The sequence below is a fragment of the Symphalangus syndactylus genome, chromosome 19 (assembly GCF_028878055.3).
Source record: "Symphalangus syndactylus isolate Jambi chromosome 19, NHGRI_mSymSyn1-v2.1_pri, whole genome shotgun sequence".
NCBI lineage: Eukaryota > Metazoa > Chordata > Mammalia > Primates > Hylobatidae > Symphalangus > Symphalangus syndactylus.
The window spans coordinates 35,722,187-35,734,928 of record NC_072434.2 but is presented as its reverse complement, the minus strand read 5'-3'; the positions used below and the strand labels follow the sequence as shown (position 1 = coordinate 35,734,928).

General features: G+C 34.8%; 1 protein-coding gene across 5 annotated transcripts in view; it reads left to right on the top strand.

Moving 5' to 3' along the window:
* Positions 1 to 12,742, top strand: part of PLA2G4A (phospholipase A2 group IVA) — a 174,464-nt gene that overhangs the window by 145,719 nt on the left and 16,003 nt on the right. For all 5 annotated transcript variants that reach the window (XM_063613757.1, XM_055234361.2, XM_063613756.1 and 2 more), the window contains one exon: positions 4,684 to 4,868. In XM_063613757.1, the coding sequence (XP_063469827.1) occupies positions 4,684 to 4,868 (185 nt within the window). The remainder of the gene's footprint in view (positions 1 to 4,683; positions 4,869 to 12,742) is intronic.

Here is a 12,742-nt window from a genome sequence, read left to right as displayed (position 1 = left end):
TCAATTTACTTATAAAATAAAAATAACAATGGTACCCATGTTATAGCGTTATTTGGAGGATTGGTTGGCATTTTCATATAAAGTGCTGTTCGTGGGAGCCATAGGAAGGAGAATAGGGAATGCGTAATGTAATTGGCTAGTACTTTAAGTTGTTGAATTTTGTCTTTCTTAAGACATGACCTTATTTAATCATGGCACTCTTATTTTGTATATGAGACATCAGTTTATATCTTGCATAACTATGCTTTTTGCAACACAGTTAGGAAACACTACTTACTGGTTTGGCTTGGTTTTTTTGTTTTTTGCAACATGGATGAACTTAGTGGATATTATACTAAATGAAATGAGACAAACACTACATGATCTCACTGTTATGTGTAATCTAAAAAAGTTGAACTCAGAAGTAGAAAATAGGATGAGGATTACCAGAAGCTGGGGGGGGGATTTGGGGAGGAGGCAGTAGATGGAGAAAGAGGCAACCTTGCTCAAAGGGTAGAAAGTTTCAGTGAGAGAGGAGGAATAAGTGCTGGGTATCTATTGCACAGCATGGTGCCTGCAGTTAATAATAATGTATATTTCAAAATAGCTAAAAGAGAGAGGATTTAGATGTTCTTACCACAAAGAAGTGATAAATATTTTGATGTTATGAATATGTTAATTAGCTTGATTTGATTGTTCCACAATGTATGCATGCAATGAAACATCACATTTTACCCCATAAATATACACAATTACTATTTGTCTACAAAATAAAAATTGTTTTAAAAATAAAGTAAAACAATAAAAGGAACACTACTTACCATCAGTTTATCTTGAAGGTGGGAACAACGGTGTTTAGCTACAAACTAAAGCTGGGAATCAGTCCACATGATTTTCCTCTCAAATGCCCTCACTCTTGGATTTAAGAAAGGATAAAAGGATGCTACCAGTTTACTGATGATAACGAGCAAACCAAACAGAATATGAGAGAAATTATCTGTTTTTGGTTACACTTTGAGCTATTTTTTTTTAAAACTGAGTTTATGAAGCCAAAATAATTTTATGAATTATATTTATACTTTCATTAGATTAGGGAAAATCATTGCATGTAAAATTATAGTAATCCTTCCTCCCTTATTCAAGGTTTCAGTTTCCTCAGTTTTAGTTACCCACAGTCACCTGCTGTCAACCACAGTTTGAAAAAAATAACAATTCCAGAAATAAATAATTCAGAGTTTTAAATTGCATGCCGTTCTGAGTGGCATGATGAACTCTCATGCCTTTCCTCCTGACATGCAAATCATCTCTCTGTCCAGGCTGCATATGCTACCTGCCCATTAGTGACTCAGTGGCCATCTCAGTTAACCAGATTGACTGTCACAGTATCACAATGTCTGTATTGAAGTAACCTTTTTTTTCCTACTTAATAATGGCCACAAAGTGTAAGAGTAGTGATGCTGGCATAATGTTATAATTGTTCTCTTTTATTTTTACTGTTGTTAATCTCTTACTGTGCCTAATTTATAGATTAACCTTTATCATGGGTATGCATGTGTAAGAAAAAACATAGTATATGTAGAGATTTGTACTATGCACAGTTTCACACATCTACTGGGGTGTCTTGGAACATATCCCCCCAAGTAAGTAGGGACTACTGTGCTCCCATTATTGTGTTTTTACACGTTAGGTTCAATTGCGATAAAATACACATATTAATGTGGTTTTAATAATTGATAGGATTATGTGCTGATAAACTCTATAGTTTGTAGTTATTTTATTTTTATTTATTTATTTTTGAGACGGAGTCTTGCTCTGTCGCCCAGGCTTCAGTGCAGCGGCTGGATCTCTGCTCACTGCAAGCTCCGCCTCCCGGGTTCACGCCATTCTCCTGCCTCAGCCTCAGCGTAGCTGGGACGACAGGCGCCCCCCACCGCGCCCGGCTAAATTTTTGTGTTTTTAGTAGAGACGGCATTTCACCGTGTTAGCCAGCATGGTCTCGATCTCCTGACCTCGTGATCCGCCTGCCTTGGCCTCCCGAAGTGCTGGGATTACAGGAGTGAGCCACCGCACCCAGCCACTTTGTAGTTATTATTTTTATATTATTCATTTCAAGCCCTCTTAGTCATGCCACTTTCTAAAGTAATAGTGTGACACCGTGCTTAAGGCTTAGACCTTGTGAACCTGGCTTGGAATCTTGACTCTCACTATCTGTTTGAAAATAGACAATTTATTTTACCTCTGTGAGCCTCAGTTCCCTTATCTTTAAAATGGCTACCTCCTTTGTAAGATTATTTCCTTATCTTTAAAATGGCTGTCTCCTTTGTAAGATTATTTCCTTATCTTTAAAATGGCTGTCTCCTTTGTAAGAGTCGTATAAGAATAATAAATCTTATATATGAAATTTCTGATACGTAATAGACTCAGTATAAATGAAGTCACCATTAGGAGAAATGTGAGTAACCAACTAATGAATTATAACTTCTTAGTAAAATATTTAAAAATGAATTTAAGCCAAAGACTCACTATTTTTACCTTTAAGATGTTCACATATGTAACTGTTAAACTAAAAATTTCAGAGGAATAAATATTAAAATTGGGCTCGACAGTCTCTTTATATATTTCAGTCTTACATCTTTACATTCCAGGTTCTGTGATAGATAGTCTAGTATCTTGGTTGGTGGCAAAGTGCATTCTCACTACTGTTTGTAAATACTTATTAAGAAAACAGAATTGATCTACAGATAATTATTTAAAGAACTATTTCTCTTCTCTCTCCTTATTGCCCTATAAGTTAGCCTTGGACACAGCTAGCCTTTATTATTTAGCCATATTACCTTATCGCTGTCTTTAAAAACAGCTTTATTTTTAGCACATTTGGTTTTATTCAAGACCGTCACTCACAAATTTCCTCTTTGCTTCACCTATTCTGGGCAATATGAATTGCCTCAGCCATAAAATTTATTCTTCTTTATTTATAAGAATCACTAGTAAGCGTTTGTAACATTTATTTGTTATTCAGTATTTTAGAAATGGGAATTTTTAATAGATGTGAGGAAACATGACTTTGTTAACTGTAGAACGTTAGGAGGATATTAATGTTTCTTTAAAGTATTAATAACTATGCCAAAGTCTTATTTTTTCACTTTACGCTGAATAAAATATTATGACTGTCTCATTGGTGTTTTTACTTCAACCTTTATTTATAATGAGGATTATGGATTTAATTGAACAGGAAGAATTTAAAGATTTGCTTTCCTTTTTGATTTCATGCTCTTAAAATGTAATAAATAAAACTGACTATAGGAGAATTATAGTATTATTCTTACTTAGAAACATATGGAGGGAAACTAACATATACTAGGTTCCTACTGTGTGCTGGGCATGTGTGTATGTACACAGGTATGAAGTCAGAGATCCTTATTCATATCTGGTGTGACCATCTTCACTTTATTCTACTATCATAGGCCTCCCTCTTGGGTTTTGCCAGCCTTCTTCTTAACAGCAGGAGGACACAAGAGTGTGGACAAGGGAACAGAGCACAACAGCTGCATCACATTTTATCCAGTTCAATTCAAACCAGTTCAATTCTGGTCATGTTTTATTTTCCTGGCAAGTGAATTAGGAGCACCACACATACATGTGAAGAGTAGTGTGTTATCAGTATTAATTTCATAAAATTAATGAGCTCTAGGTCCTCTTTTTCTTCAGACCCCTTGCCATCTCATCTGTTCTCCTCCCATACTGTCCTCAGACTGCAGGCTCCTTGCTGTCTGCAAACACACCCAGCCTGATTCTGCCTTGGGACCCTTGCTCTAGCTCCTCCCTCTCCCTGGTAACTTCTGGATCCCACCCTCCCAATCTTTAGATGGCCTGTTCCATATCATTATTCTTATTTCAGTGTAAGGTTTTCTTCTCAGAGGAATCTCCTCTGACCATCTACCTGAAGCTACTCCTTGTTATAGTGTCCTTGATCATTTTCTTCCTTGCATTTATCACTTTATGAATTGCCCTCTTAATACATTTATTTACTTATTGGCGGTGTACTCGCAATATGAGCTCTATCAGAGCAGAGCATGTATCTATCTTGTTCAGCATCTGGAATCATATCTGAATGGTAGTAGCCAACATATATTTGCTGGTGTGTTGGCTGGATGATTTCCTTGAACTCCCACTTTTTGGCGGAATGCACACTCACCCTCAAGAGAGGCAGCCTGGGAACCATACAGAGTCTGCCACCTCCCAGCTATGCCACCTTCGAGATGACTCTTCATTGGCTTCACCCTCCATTTACAGATGTCCTCTGCCTCACTTGTCGGTTATAAGACTTAAACAAGATTATGCATGAGGAAACATTTAGAAACCTGTAAAGACCTACGTAATGTAAGATAATACTATTAAAGTGATCATAGCTTAGAGTTAATACCAGGACCTGAGCTAAGTGCTTTCCATGCATTGTCCCTATAAATCCTCACAGCAACCTTATTTGATAATTACTTTTATCCTGATGTTACAGACGAAGAAACTAAGACTCAAAGGTAATAATTACAATTGCTAAAGTTGGTTCCATGCCCAGCTCTATTTGTCTCCAAAGCCTGAGGGCCTGATCATATGAAATTCTTTCAAATTTGAAATCAACATTTTTAGATGATAAATACTGATGAATGATCATGTAATTCATTCTTGTTTTTCTTTTATGTTTTTAAGATCCTGATGAATTTGAGCGAATATATGAGCCTCTGGATGTCAAAAGTAAAAAGATTCATGTAGTGGACAGTGGGCTCACATTTAACCTGCCATATCCCTTGATACTGAGACCTCAGAGAGGGGTTGATCTCATAATCTCCTTTGACTTTTCTGCAAGGCCAAGTGACTCCAGTCCTCCGTTCAAGGTAAGGATACCTAATATAGCATTCCATTCTCTACCACATTCTCTTGCTTGCCTTATAGATCTCTTAGTCCCTTTGACTCCAGTTTTTATTCCTTTAATGTATTTTCTACATCTTTATGAGTAATAGTTCTAAAACGCAAAGATGATTCAATCAGTCTCCTGCTTAAAGAAACTTTTAAATGATTCTAATGAGCTCAATAAAGGTCAGAGTCCTGAGCAGGACAAGAACAATACAGTGGGTCTGAAGTTTAGAAAGGAAATGAGGCTGAGATTTGGGAGTTAGCAAGTAAATGATCATTAAAACCATGAATGGAGAGGGTACACCCTGAGAAGAGAAGTGGAATAAATAGTACTTTAAAGAATGCTATCAAGGGGAAAGGAGGAGAACAAAGGAAGTGTGTAGTATTATGAAAACTGAAGATATGTAACAACAAGGAGGTTTTTTGGTGAACTGGACAAGGCCAGTTTCAATAGGGCTGTGAGGGCAGAAATCAGACCAGGGTGGTTTGAGGGATGAGTGGAAGTCAAAAAAAAAAAAAAAAAAAAAAAAAGGAGACATTTCTGTAGATTGTTCAGGGAAGGAGATGGACTGTATCTGTAAGAGGATGTGGGGAAGAGGAAAACTGTGTGTGTGGGTGGTCGGGGGCGGGTTGTTAATAGAAGAGACAAGCGTGTGTACATACTGATGGCTAGGAGTCGTTAATGAAGAAGGTATTACTGAAGAGAGGAGAGATGAGATATAGGATGAAGTCACATCTCTGGGAAGGCTGTAAGGATGGGAAGTGGGAAAGGAATCAAAGACACAAGTGGGGAACAGTATTGAAATGTCCACGCTGGGGGAAAATGGCAGCAGACGAAGATTTATCATTAGGTATGGAAAAAGGAAGTTAGGGAAGTATTCATGTGATGACTTTGAAGTTTTATAGGAATTAGGAGTCAAGGTTAATTTGTGAGGATAAAAATATGGAGGTAGTGGAGTCAGGCAAGTGGGGCGATTAAAAGTCCGCCTCTGAAGAAAAGAGAAAAGCTTCTGAATGTGGCAGTATGGAAAGATTGCTGGGCCGCACTTTGGCCTCACCCTCAAATAAATATGCTTTGTTCCCTGTGCCTGGAATACTCAAAACACTCTTTAAACACAGCTCAAGTGTTATCTTTCTTGACTTCCACACATATGGCTAAAGTGCATAGGACTCAGTCAATTCTTCTAATACAGCAATTATCATAGTATACTGTATGTTTTTGCTTACATATATATTGCTTTCACTGTCTGTGAACTCCTTGTGACTAGAACTCTGTTCTTTGTCTGTGTTTATTTTGTTTTAATCATTTGGTCCTAATTGTCATTTAGGTGCTGGCCAAAATATGAGTATGTAGGATTTTTTTTGTAGGTGAATAAATGAAATGCTATGAGAGAGAAGGAGTTATTATTTTGATTTTATAGATTAAGAAGTGGCAATTCATAACGATTAAATGGAACAGTTCATGATCTCCCAACCAGGTGGAATCAGTGAGAGCCCAGGTCCTCTGACAGCATATCTGTTTTTTTCTCTATCATATGATGATTAAACTGCTCTCAAGACCAATAATGGTTATTATAATAACTCTTAAATATATAGAAAACCTTACATGTTCAAAGTGCTCTCATACTTTATCTATTTTTGGGGAGTAAAGATATTCAGACAAAGAAACAAGTATCAATGAGATAAAATCTTATCAACAAATTAAATAATATGTGGAATGAGCACAGCCCACGACCTGGCTAGGGAAGTGCTAGTTAAGAAATGGTGAGATGGGACAAGACTCCAAAGCTACAGAATGAGAATTTCTTACCCTTTACCAGCTGCTTCCTTTGTGCACTCTGTTCGTGAACTCTTTTCTGTGCAGTGTGCTGTGTGCAGCAGTTAGTGGGAAAATACAGTTCCTGATCTCTCATAACATTTTGGTTTTTTGGGGCAAAGACTTTTATTCACAAGAGCCACTTGGAGTGGAATTGAGAAACTTACTATTAAATAGTCATTAATTTAAGTTTATATAAGTATGTGTATTATAGGGGATAAATATAAGAATAGATTGGTGCATACTGGAATTAATGAACAGGGTAATAAATGAAATAGGGTGAAAACAGCACAGAGATGGCAATGAGCACATCTAAGGGGCTGGAGTGATCTGATTAGAAGTGACAGATATTCAGCTCCCTTAGAAAGGCTTAAGGAGAGAGTTTAAGATAGGACAATAGGAAATGGAGAATCAGTGGAGGATTTCAGCAGACAAATGACTTCATGAAATTGGAATTTTAGGATGATTAATCTGACAATGGAAAGTAGGATGAGTTGGAGAATGGAAGGCAAGGAATTAACATTAAGAGAAATGTATTGTAATCCAAGCATAGGATAATGAAGTATTACTGCACCAGAGTGGGTGACTATGAATTTGATGACCTATGAGAAACAATGGGGAGGTGGGTTTCAATTGATGACTCTAAGATGATAGCTTAGAAACTGGTTCTAGTGGTGGAAGACACTGTATTATTCATTTCACCAATGGGGGTATAAAATGTCAAAGCCATCATTTTATATATGAATCAGGGCTCCACCACCTTAATGAGTTGGAGGAGGTTTTGGAATATCACTTTGTACCTTTAAAAAGAATCATTATACTTTGCAGTAGTTTTTAAATGTTGACTCATTATTTGTGATTAAGAATATATACTTGTAAAACGTATGAACATTTGGTTTATAAATGCAGTACTTCCAGACAACAGCTGTTAATATTTTGGTATTTTCTTCTAGTCTTTTTTTGCGGGGTGTGTGTGTGTGTGTGTGTGTCTATACCAGGGTCATGTAGTTTTGCATTCTGTTTCTTTCTACTTACAACTGTATTATGAGCATTTTTTCATGCCATTAAATATTTAAAAAACATAATTATAAAGACATACAATACAAGAAATATAAAAGAGATATATGTTTATAAAATAAAATGAAAATATATACTATCTCTGTATACAGATATGTGAGAATTTATTTAACAATGCTCTATTTTCAACTTTTAGATTATTGCTATCTTGCCACCTTTTTCTGCAATCATTATCCTTGCACATGAATCTTTAATCACATTTTAATTATTTATTTAGGTTGGTTTCTAGATGTGTATCATTTTATGACTTTTAGTAAATATTTTCAGATTGATTTCTAGAGAAGCTTCACCTGTTTACATTACTATATCTAATTATATATGTGATTCTCTGTTTTACATGCCTTTGCTGGCAGGAAAAAATATTAAAGACAAAGTAAAAAAAATTTTATACAGGAGGCCGGGCGCGGTGGCTCACGCTTGTAATCCCAGCACTTTGGGAGGCCGAGGCGGGCGGATCACGAGGTCAGGAGATCAAGACCACTGTGAAACCCCGTCTCTACTAAAAAAAAATACAAAAAATTAGCCGGGCGTGGTGGCGGGCGCCTGTAGTCCCAGCTACTCAGAGAGGCTGAGGCAGGAGAATGGCGTGAACCCGGGAGGCGGAGTTTGCAGTGAGCCGAGATCGCGCCACTGCACTCCAGCCTGGGTGACAGAGCGAGACTCCGTCTCAAAAAAAAAAAAAAAAAAAAATTTTATACAATATAATAGGAAAAAAAACCTCACATTTATGCTTCAGTTTTCTTCCTTTGTGAGACTGAATTGTTTGTCATGCTTATTATATATTGATTTTTTAAACTACTTTTAATTGGATTATTTGAGATGTTCCTATTAATAAACATGCTTTTTATGTCTTAAGAATATTAAAGTTTGTCTTATTTTTGCAAATATGACCTAATATGTCATTTGTATTGGGACTTTTGTTGCTGATGATTTTATTATATCAAATATTTATGTAGGAGCTTCTTCCATTGTTTTTATTCTTTCTTATAATTTTTAAAATTTTGTTCACTATATTTTCTCTTTTTCATATTAGTTTTTTAAATTTTTATTTTTAATTATTTATGGATGCAGAATACTTGTACATATGTATGGGGTACATGTCAAATTTGATACAATCATATGTGGAATGATCAATTAGGGTAATTGGGATATCCATCCCCTCAAGCATTTATCACCACTTTGTGTTAGTAACATTCCAATTCCATTCTTTTAGTTATTTTGAAATATATAATAAATTATTGTTAACTATAGTTACCCAGTTGTGCTACTGAATGCTAGATCTTATTCCTTTTATCTTACTGTATTTTTGTACCAATTTTCCATTCACTCTTTATTTCCCCTTTCCGCTAGCCTTCCCAGCAGATGGTAACCATCATATATCTTTCTATTTCCATTAACTCGACTGTTTTTAGTTCCACATGTGAGTAAGAACATGTAATATTAGTCTTTCTGCGCCTGGATTATTTAACTTAACATAATGTCCTCTAGTTCTAGTTCCTGTCATGTTATTACAAATGACAGGATTTCGTTATTTTTTTATGTCTGAATAACATTCTATAGTATATAGGTATCACATTTTCTTTATTCATTCGTTGATCGATGCTTACATTGATTCCATATTTTGGCTATTGTGAATAGTGCTGCAATCAGCATGGGAGTACAGATATCTCTTCAATATACTGATTTTCCTTTCTTTTGGATATATACACAGTAGTGGGATTACTGGATCATATGGTAGTTCTATTTTTAGTTTTTGTAGGAACCTCCATACTGTTTTCTGTGGTGGCTGTACTAATTTACATTCCAAGCAATCACGTAGGAGGGTTCCCCTTTCTCCACATCCTCATCAACATTTGTTATTTCCTATCTTTTGGATAAAAGCCATTTTAACTGGGGTAAGGTTGAATCTTATTGTAGTTTTAATTTGTATTTCTTTGAGGATTAGTGATGTTAATCATTTTTTCATATTCCTGTTAGGCATTTGTATGTCCTCTTTTGAGAAATATCTATTCAGATCTTTTGCCCATTTTAAAATCCGATTGTTTTTCCTATTGAGTTATTTGATCTTATATATTCTGTGTATTAATCCCTTGTCAGATGGATAGTCTGCAAATATTTTCTCCATTTCTGTAGTTCTCTTTTCTTTGCTGATTATTTCTTTTGCTGTACAGAAGCTTTTTAGTTTGATGTGATCCTATTTGTTCATTTTTGTTTTGGTTACCCGTGCATCTGTGGTCTTATTCAAGAAATCTTTGCCCAGATCAGTGTCCTGGAGTGTTTTCCCAATGTTTTATTCTAGTAGTTTTATAGTTTTAGGACTTAGATGTTAGTCTTTAATTGATTTTGGTTTGATTTTTATATATGTCAAGAGATAGCAGTCTAGTTTCATTTTTCTGCATGTGGTTATTCAGCTTTCCCAGAACCATTTATTGAAGAGACTATCCATTCCTGAGTGTATATTCTGGGCAACTTTGTGGCAAATGAATTGAACTGCAATAGGTGGATTTATTTCTGGGTTCTCTATTCTGTTTCATTGGTCTATATGTCCATTTTTGTGCCAGTATCATGCTGTTTTTGTTACTGTAGCTTTGTAGTATAATTTTAAGTAAGGTAATGTGATGCCTCCAGCTTTGTTCTTTCTGCTCAGGATTGCTTTGGTTATTTGGGATCTTTTGTGGTTCCATATAAATTTTAGGATTTTTTTTCTATTTCTGTAAAGAATGTCACTGGTATTTTGATAGGGATTGCATTGGATCTGTAGATTGCTTTGGGTAGTATATTCTTGAAATTCATTCTTACCAATATCAGTTAAATATGGATTGATATTTTAATTTTTATATTATTCCTCTATATTTAACTCATTAATCTTTTTGAATACATTGCATTTGTAATAACACAATCCCCCATAGACTTTTTTTGGCATTATTTTGTTATGTTTAGTATATCATATACTATATGATTATTATGGGGCACAAGGATATGTTTTTTTAAATCTCTTGTGTTCCATTCATCCATCTGACAATCTTGCAATTCCATACTGCATTTTAATAACTGTAGCTTTATTGTATGCTTACTATGATAAAAAGCATGTCTCCAATCACTCCTTCTGTAGTACATATAGGCATTTCTACCTGTGCATTCTCTTAGATGTGTTTTAAAATCATTTTGTCAGTTCTTTTCTTCCCGTGCCTTTCTCCAAATTTATATACTTCCTTTTATTACTTATTTAGCATAACACAAAACCTACCATTCTTGAAATAATGAATTATATTTTCAGAGATTTAATATAAAGTAAATTGCAATATATTACACATAATATAGTTTTTCTTGTCTCTAGGTATGTACTTCAACAAGGTCAAAGTAAACAAAATAATCTTTTCAGGCTGACTTGGAATATTGAGTACTTTAAACCTGTAAGTGTTGTTATCAAAGTATGTATTCCTAAATTAGTCTATAAGATTGCCAAAGTAGAATTGTTAAATTGATAAAAATGTTATACTATCAATACTAAAGTAGAAGATTTGTTTTATATATAACATAACAAGATTTGAAAATTTGCGAGGAGTCTACATAAAGTTCTTTTGATAGGAGGGGAGAATCCCTAATGTAATAATTGGATATATGCAATATGACTTTATTAAGGTAATTAAATAGTGAATAATGTCCTATTTTTGAGACTGAAATATGGATACTGCCTTTCACAAAATATTAGAGCATAAATGCTAGGCAAAAGATTAGAACTATTGACTTTATTTCACATTTGCAGAAAATTATAGCACTTCATTTAGTTAAATGTCATATTTTGTCAAGAAGATATAGAAAGATGGAGATGATGTCTTTTAATAAAAGCAACCACAATTTATGTTGTATCTCTGTTGTAACTGGCCTTGAAAGTTAATGACGTCAGTGTAAGTGACATTAATTTATTTAGATTAGTTAGCATACACCCTAGTAGTAGTCCAATATAAAGAGTTCATGATTCTAAATATTATTACTATTAATTTATCTAACAAAAGCAGCTTTGTGTTTCATTTTGTCAAGTTTCTTTTTGTTAACCATTTAATATCTTAGATGTAAAATATGTGAATTTAGTGTACCATTAGAGCTCATCCAAAGACAATCAATAAGATTGATTGTTGGTCATGAGAATAAGCCAAAGTCTTCATACCCAAGCGTGCAAAATCAACAGGCTGTTAATTTAGGGGAAAATGAATGGACTTTGGGTTTTATTGGGGAGCAAGAAAGCAAGGAATATAGAAGAATTCAGAGTTTACTACTTAAAATTATTTTCCCCTTTATCTTACTTTTAGAGAGAGTAATAGATTTTAGTTATTATGCCATAAATTAAGTTATATTGTGTTGCCATACATTGGACATAAATCTGGCTCAGTTTTTCAGTGTTCATTTAAATGCTTAATGACAAGAAGCCAGAACAATGGGTTTATTCTCTTAAAAATTATTCAAGGAAAGAGAGAAAGAGGAAATGAGGGAAGGAGAGAAGGAAGAAAGAAGAAAGGAAAATTCGAAATGAGACTGTCTTCAAAAATGATGGAAGTAATGTATCTAAATTAAACTGATCTGCCTATATTTCATTTAGGGTCAGAATTCCATTTAAACCCACTAATAAAGGAAAAGGTATCTGTATTTTTCCACAATCACCTGATTTATTTGTTGAAACGAGGGCATGACCTGTTTTAGAATCTCCACATATTATTCACTTATAATGCTTAGGTTGGCCCACGTCACAGCCAAATCAGTCCAAGCGTTAGCTTTGTGGGCACCAATCCACAATGGCTGGTGAAGGAAAGTGCACAGCATTTAATGTAGTACTTCCAATTTTACCTCTTATACTAGTTTCCTGGAGCTTCTGTAGTAAATTACCCCAAACATGCTTACTTACAACAACAGAAATATATTCTCTCACAGTTTTGGAGGGCAGAAGTTGAAATTAAGGCATCAACA